Raw genomic sequence first — 14,599 nt, forward strand, 5'->3', positions numbered from 1 at the left:
TGCTATTTCGGAAAACTGAATACATCCGATAATGTCCTAATTGAGTTGAACGTGTTCAAGTTTGAATGGTTTGAATATCTTGAAAACTGTAGGAGTTACGTGTCTAAAAAAGGCTACCGTCCGAGACCGCAATTTGATAAAACGAGAAAGTATCTCATTATTATAAGATACTAAGTAATAATTATGAGTTAATAAGAGAAATGTTCTTTATGAGATAAAGTATGAGATAAAGTATGAATGAATGATCGCTGCAAAAAAGAGAGAGGTGCTCAGTTGGGGTTGAACCTCCGCTGCGCATGGTACAAATAATCAAGCGCCACATCTCCTTTGTAGTGTACTTCTCCTAGTGTGTGCGCGCGCGCGCGCGTGTGTGTGTGTGTGTGTGTGTACTGCCCCCTGCAGTACAATGCAGGGGGTCTGTTTATTTCTTCTTACCTTAGCTCAAAGTCGAGTAACAAGGTCTCCAAAACTTATAGCTGTATTTTCCTATGTTTCCCATTCCAACACGTGCTTTTGAATGTGCACGCAGACACAGATAGAATGAGATAGAGTTTTTCTGCTGTGCTATAAAGTGCTGTAAAACATTCTTGCTTTTTTTCCTCAGTCTAAATCACTATAATTTGTTAACAGACCATCAGTTTACATGTAAATCCTGTATGAACTCCTGCAATCAAGCTCCCACATAAAGTACTGAGTTCTGTGCAGGGAAAGCATGCAGGAAAACATTCATTTTTTGAATTAATACCCTAATTTACTGTGCAGGGAACAAATCAGACATTTTTACTAAGGATTTTTGACATGTGGTGCACTTTTGCAGTTAATCCATTGTGTGGTGCTGTTTGCACTTCTTTAGTCTGGCACTGATTGACCAAAAAAGTCAGATCAATACGATTTAAATTGGAGGGGTATTCCCAGAATTAGTGTGGTGTATTTGAGTAAATCTGACAAAGACCAATGTCAGAGTGAACTTGCGTGTGTAAATCCATACTCAACATGAACATGACGGAAACAAAGTGTTTTTATTTATATTGGTGTATGTCACAGGCTACATTTAGCTCAATAAAAAATGTCAAATATTCTAATATAAAATATATTGGCAAAAGAAAGAACATATGATTTTTTTTTAAACAAACATGAAATGTGTTATTTACAACTCTTCAGACGAGACAGACAAGGACAAATGCACACTGGATTTTGATTGGATTGAAAACTCATTCAATGGTTAACGGCTTATCGGGAATTTGTACTTTTAGCAAAGAAAGCAAAACTAAAAAGATTTGATCACGATCATGATCAGACCATGTTGTACATAGGGGTAAATGGGTTATTACTACAGTCTTACTGTGGTACCAAAGCCCCACACACTGAATGCAGGGTAGATGGGCTCTGAAAATGCAGTGTGGACTTTGTGCAGAAGCTTCATGTCATCACTGACACTGTAAAATGCCAGCGTTCCTGCAGAACGGTCTATGTAGACGCCGATGCGAGATGACGCTGGGACTGGGATTTCTTTTCTCTTGTTGTTGTGCACAAAGGAGAAACTGGAGTCGGAGCAGTACAGACTCCAGGACTTGTCGTTCCAGCCCAGGCTGCATTCATTCCCGTTTCCCTTACGACGGATTCCTCTGTAGGTAACGGCCACGTCTATCTCTGTACCCCTCCAGTCTACCTCCCAGTAACAACGAGACCCTGCCATGCTGTCCTTGCACAATACCTGGTGTGGATTAAAATGAAATCATGTTATTATTATTATTATGATGATGAGTGTTGCTTTAAAGCTTCAGTGTGCAACTTCTGTCGCCAAAACAGTATCAGCATTCCCACCATCCTTCTCTCAAGAAGGAGCATATAGAACTAGTAAAGTTCCATTCAGACCAAATTAGTTTTAGTCTCAGTGATCCAAATGTGCCATGTCAGTAAAGATTACGGTGACTTTTACCTTGGGTAAAAAGGATTGGTGATACTAATCCCGTGCAGTATGTACAGTATGTACATAAATATGCCGTAATATCCTGTTTTCCACAGATTTTTGGGTAAACTGGTTTTAGTATTCAGTTTCGCACTATAGGCGGTCAGACAAGTCTGTGGCGGATGTCAGGTGTTTTTGGCATACGACGATCACCATTCCGGACCGGTCGAAAGCACTTGTCAGAGGCACGGGACTTCTGATTCTACTTCTCAAACTGAAACTGATGTTCTCCCCAAACCGAAATGTCCTGTGGTAAAATGACATTACTCCACCGTTCCATGTAAAACTAATCCCATCCAAATAATGTGAAAGACACTAAAGGTATTTTTCTGTTTAGTTTTCAGTGGTTCAGGGCTATTAATATGATTATTATTATCATTAGCATTAGTAGTATTGCCATCATTATTATGCTGTGATTTAAAATTTACATCAGTTTAATTTTTATCAACAATCTATGCTACTGTGTGTATAATTGACATTTCAGTACGATAAACATGTCATAACCAATTCAGGACTGTGTCCCCAAATTTTCACCACAACCCATCGAGGCAGACGACCGTACATCTCTGAGTCTGGTTCTGGAGATTCTACTGAGGCCTAGTGCCTGCTTGGTTTCTCTTCTCTCTATAATATTGTAAAGGTTTCTAACCTTACTATGTACAGTGCCTTAAGATAATGTATGTTGTGATTTAGTGCTATACAAATACAATTGAATTTAATTGGTTGTGATTTAAAGCTAAAAAAAACAAAGCTACTGTGGAAGTAAAAACAGACATGAAGGATGAGGATTAGGAGTAAACTTTTCATGGATGCTTGTTGACTTTTTCAGTCAACGAAGCAGGCAGTGACATCAGATTTTTCCCATTCCTCAGGCGACGCTGCAGAGCTTTTTGAAAAGACGACTCAAAGTCCACATTCAAACCGTTCGTGGCAGCCTTGCTTTTCTAGCGTCGCTGTTATGCTTCCGTGTTCCCTTTGTCCGTCATGTCAGGAATGTTGCCACAGACACAAAAACACAACACTGCTATACTGAGAATCACACACAGACAGAGAGTCATGTGGAGCTGATAGGCTTTATCATCACTGTGCAACCTCATGTGCTAATGTTTGAATGTAACAGACATTTTACATGTCATTTGTTGATATTTAAAACTTACTCATTACAGCTGTAAGAGACGGTAAAGTCAGAGTTTACGTGACATCACTGGTGTATGGGTACTAATACTAAAGGCTTGATTTAAGGTTACCTTTTGATAAACCAGAATTTAAAACAAAAAAATGTGACTTCATGAATTCATTTTCTGGAGTCTGAGGAGCAGGTTAAAGGTCACACTGCCTCACCTGCTGCCAGTGGTCAAATCGGTCCGGGTGATCAGGATAGTTCTTGGGCTCACTTTTCATCGTGGCTGTTCGGTTCCCCTCAGAGAGGTGAAGGTTGGGGTGGACGCTGTTCACGTCCAGAATCAACTGGCAAGAGTCTAAAAACAATGAAGAAGTAAAAAAAGGATGATTGCTGGTCTATTGTGTGTTATTATTTCATCCATGTTTCTCAAATTGTTATTATAATTTTATTTATTTAGACAATAGAAGTTTCTGTAAAACTGCCATGTCATTGTTTAACAACTCTCCTTTTTTTTTACGTCATCCCGTTACATATAATTTGCCAAACTAAATATTTGTGAGTCTAATCCAACAAAGTTAGTCATCTTAATTCTGTGGTTTGAACCTGCCATGCAGAAACAGCTGTGCTTGTTTAAGTTTCATCAAACCTGTTTGGCAGGCAGCATAGCTTTCATGACACTAGTTTCACCACACACTGTGGCCAAACCCTTTTGTTTTTAAAAGTACATTACAGGTTCAATAGTAAACGAAACCCAGTGGCTCACATTTTAAAAAATCATCTCTCGTCCTCGGTTCCTCTCTTGTCCTCGGTTCTTCCTTCACAAATGATTCTCTCCTTGTCTTCGTCTCACTTTCTTGTGTGATATAGACGTCCTTCACTACAGAAAAACACACAGTGAGCTTTGTGAAAACAACAAAAAGGCTGATCATACAAGACAACCACATCAAAACTTAAGTTTTTTTTCACCTGCTCCTGCAATTTTGATTGTCTCGGTCTTGCTGATTTCTTCTACTTGCAGCTTCAGAGCAGCAATAGCTCTCTTGGTAGCTTCAAAGGAGTAATTGGGGGCGACGCTGATGTTGTTGAGGTCCTCGTACCCTGAGGGTCCTGACAGAGACTGCCAGCTCTGGATAAGCAAAAGCAAAAGTTGTAGGACAGAGAAGAGAGCCCTGATGTTTGTGGTGGTCAGCCACAGATTGGTCTCACCTGCAGAAAGTGTATGTGATCATCGGTGTGCGAGAGTTTGTCCAGGTCATTGTGTTTTTTCCTCAGCAGGGTGATCTCTTCCTCCAGACGGTCCAGCAGTATCTCAGCCCGCGTCACGGTGGTCTTCTCGTGGGTAAGGATCATCTCCTTGACCTCGTTGTACTTCCTCTCCATGGAGAGCAGAAGTTCAGTGAAGATCCGCTCGTTCTCCTCCAGGGCCGTTTGAGCAGAGTGCTAATGAGGACAAAGAGAGTGATGGAGAAAGGAGGTGGTTACTTTTCCAAACCAGCAAACCACAAGGACTTGTTTCTTTAACAAGGACCATGGTTCTCAAACTGTGGTACGGGTACTGCCTGTGGTACACAAGCTTCCTCTGGTGGTACTTTCAGTACTTTCAGAGTAGTGGAGCTGAGTCACCTTATCTCTCGCTTCATCTTCATCTAATTTCACTATACCAGTGTACAGAGCATACGTGAGGAAGAGGAGGATGATGAGAGAGCAAATTATCCTATTGGAAAAAAATCTGCCTCCTGTAAAAAGTCTTTAACTGACTCTTGGCTATTTTCTCAGGTGGCACATGGTACAAAAAGTTTGATAACCCCTGGTCTAGAGGCTTTTTTTAAACTTACTTTAACTGATTCCACAGCTTGTCGAAGATCCTGCCACTTTTTAATTCTCTGGTCGATCCTTTGTTGGGATTTGTGCAGTGTGACGCCAAGTTGTTTCTGCAAAGAAGTGAAATCTGTGCGATAATAACACTGAAGATGGCTTTCATGTCTGATACCATGTCCATATCACAGCTTTAAAAATATACCATTAAAGTAATCAGTCTTTTTCACAAAATTCCACTCATTTGTTGTTCTTTAATCTTGAAATAAGTCCAGGTAAACAAGCATTCCTCACTCACATTCTGGTCACATGATGGCCATCCATGTCTCTCGTTACAGCCTGCGCTTTGTGAAGCAATTATATGATATTTATGATTCTTAGATCATATTATATTGTGTTTTTCCTTTTTTTAAATATCCAATCTAGTGATTTTGACCCACATCAGATCAATATCAACACTGAATACCATATCAGCTCATTCCTAAGCAACAATGCTGATGAACTGTTTGATTAATGACATTTTAATGACTGAAAGTTTAAATATACAAATGTTTTCACCACTCACTTGTTTCTCTGTCCTCTCAGTTCCGGCCGGGACGATGTCGTGGTGCTTGTGCTCGTCCATCATGCAGAGCACACACACCGATGTCTGATCAGCACGACAGAAAGCCTCCAGCAGCTTGTCGTGCTGTGCACAGATCTTCTCTCTCATCTGGCCTGTGGCTTTGACCAGTTTGTGCTTCATCAGGGCAGGATAGTCGTAGTGAGTCTGCAGGTGAGTCTCACAGTAGGATGCCAGGCACACCAAGCAGGACTTCTCTGCCTTCTGCTTCCTCGTGGTGCAAAAGTCACACAGCACTTCCCCATACTTAGCCTGGGACCTGGGCTGACTGCGACTGGTGGAGCGACGAGATTTCTCCAAGCTGCTGTGTCTGTCCAAATCCAGAGTGCTGGGGTGGGACATCTTTTTTTAACCTGGAGTCCAAGAATTAAATGCTCAGATTTGATGAAAGAAACACAAAAAGAATCTTTGGATGAATTTCAGCTCAGCAGAAATGTGTTCACCTCTGACTATTTTAACAGTAACAGAAAAACAAAACAGTAAAAACAAAGACAGCAAGTTCCTGAAGTGAACAGTGTCAGTGAAACTGTGTGACTGACGTTGTGTGTGACAGAATGTTAGCTATGTAGTCTGCTCTCATTGTAAAACCAGTATTCCAGGTTGGGGCGTTTAATAAGCAGTAGATGGGTGTTACTATGTACTCACTGAAATGAAATGGACTGTAACAATAGAGAGGAGGAGCTGAAACTACCAAAGTAGTAAGTTAAGAGAGACAGATCTGTCTGTCTGTCTGTCTGTATTTATTGGTAGATATACTGTATGTCCATCCCCAAAGCATTCATGGTTGAACAGCATCACCTTGTGGGACAAAATCTTTACTGCAAAAATATATGTGAGTCAAAATATCTTCTAAATACTGTCTATGAAACTTTGAGTACTACATAGAACATTATCTACTTTCAATGTTAATGGGGGGTGGGCGGGTGGGATATTGGGTAGTATTGTAGTATTTTATCGGGTAGTACTGTAGTATACTCTCTCTTGGATGATAATAATTGTCAGTATTGACAATTATGCTTTGCCTTTTTTAAGTGTTTTATAATGGAAAACAACACGCAAATGGAATTCATCCATTATCTGCACAAGTTGTTGAACATGTCATGTTCTAAAAAAAATATATATATATATGTTTGAAACTATTTGAATGCTTACGCCATTTTATAGACATGTAATAATAGCATAATTTCCCCCAGTAGCACAGTTATTACAGTGTACCGTACTGAGTTGTTCTGGTAGCTTACATTACACCGCACTTACATTACAATTTATTTGTTTATTATTTATGTTTTTCCCCTTAAATGTTCACATTTATTGTTGCAATTGTCAAAATGAATTTGCATTGACAATAAATGTTTGACTTATTTGATCTGTGCATTTAATAATGCATTATGATTAAATGACTGTAATTCCCAAAGGGTGGCCGACTAGTGGGCCTTGGGGGTATTGCAATTGGGCCTCAGACATGCAGTGATGTCTTAGAAACAACTTTAAACTTTGTTATTGACATGTAATGACATGTGCTTTGTTTATATGCAATCAATATAAGGTTTCTCATTTATCAGTTTCTGTTTACTTCAGTGTTGTGCGTAAATTTTTTTTACGAATCTGGCAATGGGCCTTGAAGTTTTTGCAAAATCTTTAGTTGCCTCAAACCTCTGGGGGTCTGGGAAGCTCTGCTTTACGAGGATAGAGGTAAGGTATGACTTTTATGTAAATGTCATAATAGCACAGTGTAAAAATGTACAATTTCTGCATTAGAATTGCAACAATTATTTTTATGTTAAGAATTAATTCCCAAAGTCAGTCAGTACCGCTTTATCCTCAACCAGAGAGTCTCAGCTACATCGGGCGATAGGCGGGGTACACCCTGGACACCCTGGCCACACACAACTAGAGACAAACAACCATTCACTCTCACACTCACTCCTATGGTCAATTTAGAGTGTCCAATTTACCTAATCCCCACATTGCATGTTTTTGGACTGTGGGAGGAAGCCGGAGAACCCGGAGAGAACACACGCACACACAGGGAGAACATGCAAACTCCATGCAGAAAGGCCCTTGTTCCAAACGGATACAATATATATGAATATACATATATACACACTTTATACTTAATTACTTGTTTAACAAGGTTGCGGTTATTTAAAATACGTGAACATATAATGTATCAGTCAAAGTGGGTCAAAGGTCACAAATGTTTTAACTTTCTCACTCACTGCCAATCCACCTGTCCTCATCATTCACTGCCAAAGTTTCAAGTGCGTGAATTTTATTTTCTTATTATTGTTTTTTAAATTCAGGCCAACATTTTTACTTTTTACTCAGTAACGGATGTGATTTAAAATGTAACAAAGTATATTACTTTCAAAATACATACTTAAGTAAAAGTAAATTTACACATTTTGACTATATGTACACAAAACCTCAAATTCTCAATTACAGTAACGTGAGTAAATTTAATTCATAACATTCCACCTTTGAGTAAGAGTACTTTAGAGGGCTGCTTTAAAGTGTAAGTGCACATGATTGTCTTCAGAACAAAGAGCTGTGTCTCAGATTAATATTTCTCATGGAAAAATACCCAAAAGTTTCTTTCCTTGTGATCTCGCTTTTTTAATTACAGCAAGCCTCCCCGACAGTAGAGGGTGCTAGTGACTGTCTTGTTGCAAAGAAGTGACGGATTGATGTCGGTAAAGTGCGTTGGTCGTCCAACGTTGGCGCCAGATGAGCAGTGGCGCCACAGACAGTGAGAGAGCGAGAAAGAGAGGAAGACACACACACACACAGCAGTTTGACGAGGCATACACACACACACAACAGCAGCCTGCAAAATCTCTCCTCAGCCCGGAGTTTGAAGCATTCAAGGACTCTCCTCCTTTTTTCTCTCCTCAGCTCTCAGAAAGTACAAATACTCAAAGGTGGGTGTGTGTGCATGCAGCGATTGTGTATATTTAGACGATATTTTCTCGTGGTTATTTCATCAACTTTGCGCTATTATGAACAGCAGCGGTACCGGGACAGACAGAGTCTATGGGATACCGTAATCTCCGTGATTGTTTACTATTATAGTTGGCATATGGGTTGCAAGTTTTATGCTTCCTTTTGTCATACTAGCGAACTTTGTAGAGGGGAAAATACAGGCCTTGGCTCGCACTGGCTGTATATGCCCTGTTGGAAAAGGCAGGCGACAGAACGTTTCCAAGATGAGAAGTTATACCAGCTCTAAATTTCTTCCATATACTTTTGTTATTTAGAAAAAATAAATAAATAAAGACCCACCGTCTGTCCGATGGCAACGTCCACTTTGTCTCTACAGACAAAACCTGGCTTAAACATGGTTGGATGGGCGGTTTACAGCAACGCTTCCGCTCCAGTGTTGAACAAGCCACAGGCTGGTACCGAACTACACGACAGGCTGTAGCCTGCTGCTAGCAAACTGCATTAGCTGCTTCATTAGCTTGGCATCATGGCTATGTAGCCAGCACGCTAGTGTGTTCTCCGCTCCGATAGCTGTTGTTAGCCTTGACAAGGCCGCCATTGCAGTCGTCTGTGCGGTCTTTTGGCGCTGCCGCAGTGAGGGGAGCTTTAGCTCAGACTGTAGCCAAGATACATCGTCGTTCTCTGCATGCTATTAAAGTCGCCTGTCTGCTAGTTGTACGCTCGGTTGATGTGTGTGAAATATACGTACTGGCAGGTTTGGTCACATTGGTTCTCGAGTAAGTAAATACATTCGTTCCCGGGCTTTTCGTTCAGCATTCATCGCCCCTGACAGTTAGCCATCTTTGTTTTAGCTAGCCCGCTTCAGGTCGTAATCGTAATGTGGCGCATAGCTCGTCTGCACTAGCCTTCATCTGTTGTCTTACGTGTCAGATTGTGACTTTAGGGTTGTCACCATAACCTAGTAATACACAGTAGTTGCCAAAACTGTGTTTTCAGTTCATCCCGATATCGTTTCTTGGGCAGCTTCAGTCCAGTATGTTATGAAGGGCGGAAGCTAATTAGGCTAACGTTAGCTGTTGGCAGCCATCTTAGGCGAGCATGTAATCTTGGCTAGCTGGAAGTGCTGGTGTGGCACAAGATGGCCTGTTAATACTCGCGCAGAGTGAATTTCCGCGTCGACAACAGTTCCACAAATCAAACCGAAATATATGTTAATGTCGTTCGCCCCCTTTTAATGTAAGTATCTGTATTAAGCTCCTAGGTAATTATTCACCTGCTCCTTTTTGCTATTAAGCTAGTTAGCTGGCTAAATCGTGAACATTAGCGGCTAACACAATGCTGTTGTGTCGTTAACCAGTTCCCCCATCCACCATAGCCAGCTAACTAGCGGCTATAAAGGCTATTTGTAGCTATTATGTGGGCTAGCAAGCAGCAGTCCAATGTTATGCCAAACCCCCACTTTGTAAATACATTTACACATGTTAAATTGCAGAATTTAGGAAAGCACTACAACTACGCGCATTTTATGTGCCAGCCGGTATTGGATCGGGGCTCAAGGTTGATTTGGGATCTTGCTATAGATGTGGTCTGCTTACGTAGATAACAATTCTGATAGCTTGTGGAGTGGAGCTCGTTTTAAACGCTAACGAAGCTATCATAAATCGCATAGCTTGCTAAATAGTATTGCATGTTAGCATTAGACGAGATCTGAAGCGTGAAATTCAATCCGCCAGGCAAACATTTTTTTTGGGAGAATGCATCACTCACTTACACTACAGTTTTCCATGCTTATTGCAGCAGACCCAGCTGATTTAGATCAAACCATTACAGGACAGTGGATATACAGTAGGACTGCAACTCATGGATATTTTCATTATCAATTAACCTGCCCATTATTTATCTTAGTATCTGAGTCCATAAAGTGCTGAAAATGCTGGAAAATGTTGATTGCTGTTCTGTAAACTGCAAAGTAATTACAAAGTAAAATGTTAAGTTTGGTCCATGCAACTAACTTTTCGGGATTCTTTGTTCATTTGTGACCAGTAACCCAGAAAAGTATTGTACATTTCTTAAACATTCATCATTGAAACTGTAATAAATTTTATATTAAGTGACTCAGTGGTATCGAGTACAAAACCAGCTATTAATTATTGCTTTTGGCAGCATTATGTTATGTCTGCCTGTGAGCACCCTTTTTCAACACATTTCAAAGTCCTACAGCGTTTCAGTTCAAAGTTTGTCAACCCCTTTTAACAATTTTCATTATATTAATGAGATAATGTATTCCTTTCATCTACTATTTATTACTTTGATCGACTTTGTTCTGCAATTTCATGATTAACCTCGTTTCTCTGGATGACATAGCTTTCTTCAGTTTTACCATTTGACATCATCTCAGACAAATAGGCTTAAATATTACATTAAAATCCACTTTTTGGTGATTTTTGTCTCTGTTCTCTCTTTACAGGTCTGATCTCCTAATACGTGCACCAACGCTCCACCACACAAAAAAATCCATATACACCCGATTCTTTGGAGAGTAATCGCCCGGCAAGAAAACGGAGGTCGTGGGGTTGGAGTGTGTTCTCATGGCCGAGTCAGAGACTGAATGTGACACACCCGGCCTTGACACACTTGGGTCGGAGTGTGTCATAGCCCACAGCCATGTCGACCTTCACTATGGAGCCGAAACAGAGATCATGACAGAGGAAAAGCGTGGATTAGAGCTTGAGATCCATGGCTCAGACTTAAAGATCCAGGGGCTGGGGACAGACCTTGGTGCAGTAGCGTGTGTTGATGCGATAGTTGCGGAGACAGACCATGATTACATCAAGGTGGAGCATGGTGAGATGCACTGTTTCACAGCAGCAGAAATCAAGACAACAGGAAATGAGGCTCTGTTGGGAGAGGTGCTGCTTAAGACAGAAAGCGAGCATGTGGTCAAAGTGGAGTCTGACCATGGCGGCGAGTTAACAGTGGAGTCAGAGAATGGAGTAATCATACATGAAGCCCATGGCCTCCAGTGCAACGAGTGTGGGGAGATTTTTGGCAGCATAGCTGACCTTCACCAACACTTTGAGATCCATAAGGACTTAAATCCTTACATCTGTGTCCACTGTGGTGAGAGCTTTGCTGTGGAAGCCAGCCTTAAACAGCACATGAAGATTCATATGAAAGAAAAACCCTATGTTCCTCCTGGTGTTGAGATTATGGGCAAAGATGTTATTGACGCCTTCAGCCTCAAGGGTCATCAGATGATTCATTTACCAGACAAACCCCACAGATGCTCAGAGTGTGGTAAGAGCTTTGCTGCTGCCATCACCTTGAGAGAGCATATGAAGATGCATTCAGAGGACAAGCCTTACAAGTGCACCCAGTGTAGGAAGAGCTTTGTTCGCAGAAGACATCTGAAAAAGCACCAGGAGGTCCATGCACGAGAGAAACCATATACTTGTGGCCAGTGTGGCAAAGGCTTTGCCACAACTTCCAACCTGAAGCAGCACCAGAAGTCCCACGCCACAGTTGTGCTCGGAGGAGACAAACCCCACCGCTGCGCACAGTGTGGAAAGTGTTTTGCAGCTGCTGCTACTCTGAGAGAGCACCAGAGGGTCCACTCGGGTGAGAAGCCATATAAATGCAACATGTGTAGGAAGAGCTTTGTCCGCAAACGCCACCTTAAGAAGCACCAGCAAGTTCATGCTGGAGGAAAGCCCTACACCTGCAGACATTGCAACAAGGGCTTTAATCACTCCTCCTCTCTCTCTCGCCACCACAAGACCCACCTGCAGAACCCGGTGTTTTCACCACCTCAGCCTGGGAAGCCAATGTCGTATGGCACTCCCCCTAAACAGAGGGTGCACCAGCAAGGAGACAAGCCCTACATGTGCCACCACTGTGATAAGGGTTTCAATCATTCCTCCTCCCTATCTCGGCACCAAAGAGTCCACTCTGAGGGAAAGAGTTACACCTGTGCTCACTGTGGTAAACGATTCAATCACTCCTCCTCCCTTGCAAGGCATCAGAGAGTCCACCTGGATAACAAACAGCAGCAACAACAACAACAGCAGCAGCAGCAACCACCACCACCACCACAATCACAACCACAGCAGTACACCACGATCCCCACAGGGAAGGCCTTCCCAAACAACGCTTTCCAAAAACAGCGCATCCTGCCCTCTGAAAAACCTTACAGGTGCTCTCAGTGTGGAAAGGGCTTTAACCATTCATCCTCCCTCTCCAGACATCATAGGATCCATGTTGATCAGTGAACACCCTTTCCAACCCCCAGATGTTGTCCCATCCCATGCACACCACTACACCCACTCTCTGTCTTCTACCAATGGTCTCATCAAAGATATCACGGCACCACACCAGGCCAACTTCTATAGACTAAAGTGGTCACGTCAGCACATGCGTGGAGCAGTTGAAAAATAAATTGACAGTAACACACAAAAGACTTCAAAATTGTTCTGAAAGACTATGTAACCTGTAAGTCAGAGCTGAACCTGAGACTTTGTGCTCAGTTTGAAGAGGGTATAACAATAGTGTAAGGAGCATTTATTCTTGTTTGATTGTGCTTCACTTGCTCCAGGAGCAGTTTATGGAACACTTTTAAAAAGAAAAAAAAATGTGATTTGAAGATCAACATGATAGAATTGTTACTTCGGGATAATATGCTTCACCTTTTGGCTGGTCTTTTGATATAATTCAGTTTATGTACATTCAGGTGGCCACACATGCTTTTCAGCTGCAACGTTATTCAACGATACCAACGCTATTGGTTAACAAGAATTGTCCCGATTTAAAATAATAAAAAAAAAAGTTATTTCTTTTTCACTCACATAACCCATGTGAAGCAACAATTGAAAATCCAATGTATATACTTAACAATTTCCTTTTATATGTATAGGTGACTAGTGTGCTGTTCCAAAAGATTACTTTTTTGATAGTAAGACCCACATTGTCTCCACTTTTTTTTCCTTTAATGACTTTAATTTGTTTTAAGTGTTGGAGGTGAACATGTTGCAGGTGTTTTCATGCAGTTTGTTCTTGAATTTGGGCTCCACCAGAAGTGAGCCATCTTGTATATTTATGTCTACTGTGGGTTAGCACTGCTGCATAGACTGAACAGAGAGAAATACTGGCTGACACCCTGATTCTACTATGGTATGCGATTTAGCCATAAAATGCTTATAGAAATAAAAAAAACTTTCTGGGTAGCATATTACAACATGGCCTGTGTCCTGATTATTTACTGTGTAGTTTCTTCTGTACCCCAGCACCAAATGTAACTAAAAAAATGCAACATCACACTTTATTTCCATGGAGACTAATTCAAAGACCTGTGTACAGAAAATAGGTAATGTTCATATGATCTGCAGATTGTCACAATTTGATCAGAGCTTGTGTATACTAAAAAGAATACATGGGAATCTCACTTTTACAAGATTTTTTTCAAATTCTGATGGATTGCGCTCTATTTACTCTTCTGTGTAAAATATCTTTTACAAACTGATGTATTTTTTTAGATATGGCTTGGGTTATATGAAAGGGAATGAGAGATATACAACTTTTATGGGAGTGAACATTATAGTGAGCAATATTCTTATTATTTGGATAACAATTGTGCTTCAAACTGTAGCATAGTTTTCTTCCTTGTGTTAGATAGGTGCCTTATTGCATGCGATGTAGAAATGTATGCTGAGCTGTAATTTCAGTAAAAGAGTTAGGGTTTTTTTCAGGAGTCTTTTGTTTTTGTTCATACTAACTTACCCTACATTTTATTTGATGTCACTGATACCTTTTGCTTTCATGTATATTACCATGTGTTTACACTGTTACGACCATATTGTCTTTATCCCCGCTGTTAATTTTGTCAATGGCCTCAATGTAGAGAGAAAAATTGTAAATTATCCATATAGGCTTCTCTTAAGGGCAAATGATGTAACACCTTTTTTCCTTATTTCTGAGTGGCACATGTATGGATAAATAAAGGTTGTTGACTCTCTTGCATTGTCCATCAATGGCATTAATGTGTAAAAAGGACATGAACCCACAGAATCTTTAGATACATGAGAGCTAAGTGTTAGACTACATCAATACAACATGCACTTCAAAAGTGTGTCCA

General features: G+C 40.9%; 2 protein-coding genes across 3 annotated transcripts; one reads left to right on the forward strand and one right to left on the reverse strand.

Moving 5' to 3' along the window:
* Positions 1-1,000: 1,000 nt before the first annotated feature.
* Positions 1,001-8,878, reverse strand: ftr14l (finTRIM family, member 14-like). The gene is made up of 8 exons (XM_044045942.1): positions 8,812-8,878; positions 5,473-5,882; positions 4,928-5,023; positions 4,299-4,532; positions 4,059-4,218; positions 3,856-3,969; positions 3,311-3,447; positions 1,001-1,714 (listed from the first exon to the last, which is right to left on the reverse strand). The coding sequence occupies exons 2-8, from the start codon at positions 5,869-5,871 to the stop codon at positions 1,331-1,333; spliced, it is 1,524 nt and encodes a 507-aa protein (XP_043901877.1). The 5' UTR covers positions 5,872-5,882; positions 8,812-8,878; the 3' UTR covers positions 1,001-1,330.
* si:ch211-198a12.6 (uncharacterized protein LOC563253 homolog) lies at positions 8,257-14,479 on the forward strand. Of its 2 annotated transcripts, none has more exons than XM_044045940.1 (2): positions 8,257-8,450; positions 10,940-14,479. In XM_044045940.1, exon 2 carries the CDS (start codon positions 11,061-11,063, stop codon positions 12,738-12,740), a length of 1,680 nt encoding a protein of 559 aa, XP_043901875.1. In that variant the 5' UTR covers positions 8,257-8,450; positions 10,940-11,060; the 3' UTR covers positions 12,741-14,479. The 2 variants fall into 2 exon arrangements, with proteins under 2 accessions (XP_043901875.1, XP_043901876.1); XM_044045941.1 differs by lacking the exon at positions 8,257-8,450 and adding an exon at positions 9,187-9,248.
* Positions 14,480-14,599: the final 120 nt, after the last annotated feature.

This window comes from Solea senegalensis, linkage group LG15 (genome assembly GCF_019176455.1).
Source record: "Solea senegalensis isolate Sse05_10M linkage group LG15, IFAPA_SoseM_1, whole genome shotgun sequence".
NCBI classification, from domain to species: domain Eukaryota; kingdom Metazoa; phylum Chordata; class Actinopteri; order Pleuronectiformes; family Soleidae; genus Solea; species Solea senegalensis.

What these genes read in the sequence shown, in the direction of transcription:
- ftr14l (XM_044045942.1), bottom strand. Translation starts at nt 5,871, where the DNA reads ATGTCCCACCCCAGCACTCTGGATTTGGACAGACACAGCAGCTTGGAG. An exon ending in CTGAGAGGACAGAGAAACAA is followed by an intron (nt 5,024 to 5,472) that starts GTGAGTGGTGAA and finishes ACTTCTTTGCAG; the next exon opens with AAACAACTTGGCGTCACACT. An exon ending in GATTTGACCACTGGCAGCAG is followed by an intron (nt 1,715 to 3,310) that starts GTGAGGCAGTGT and finishes AATCCACACCAG; the next exon opens with GTATTGTGCAAGGACAGCAT.
- si:ch211-198a12.6 (XM_044045940.1), top strand. Translation starts at nt 11,061, where the DNA reads ATGGCCGAGTCAGAGACTGAATGTGACACACCCGGCCTTGACACACTT.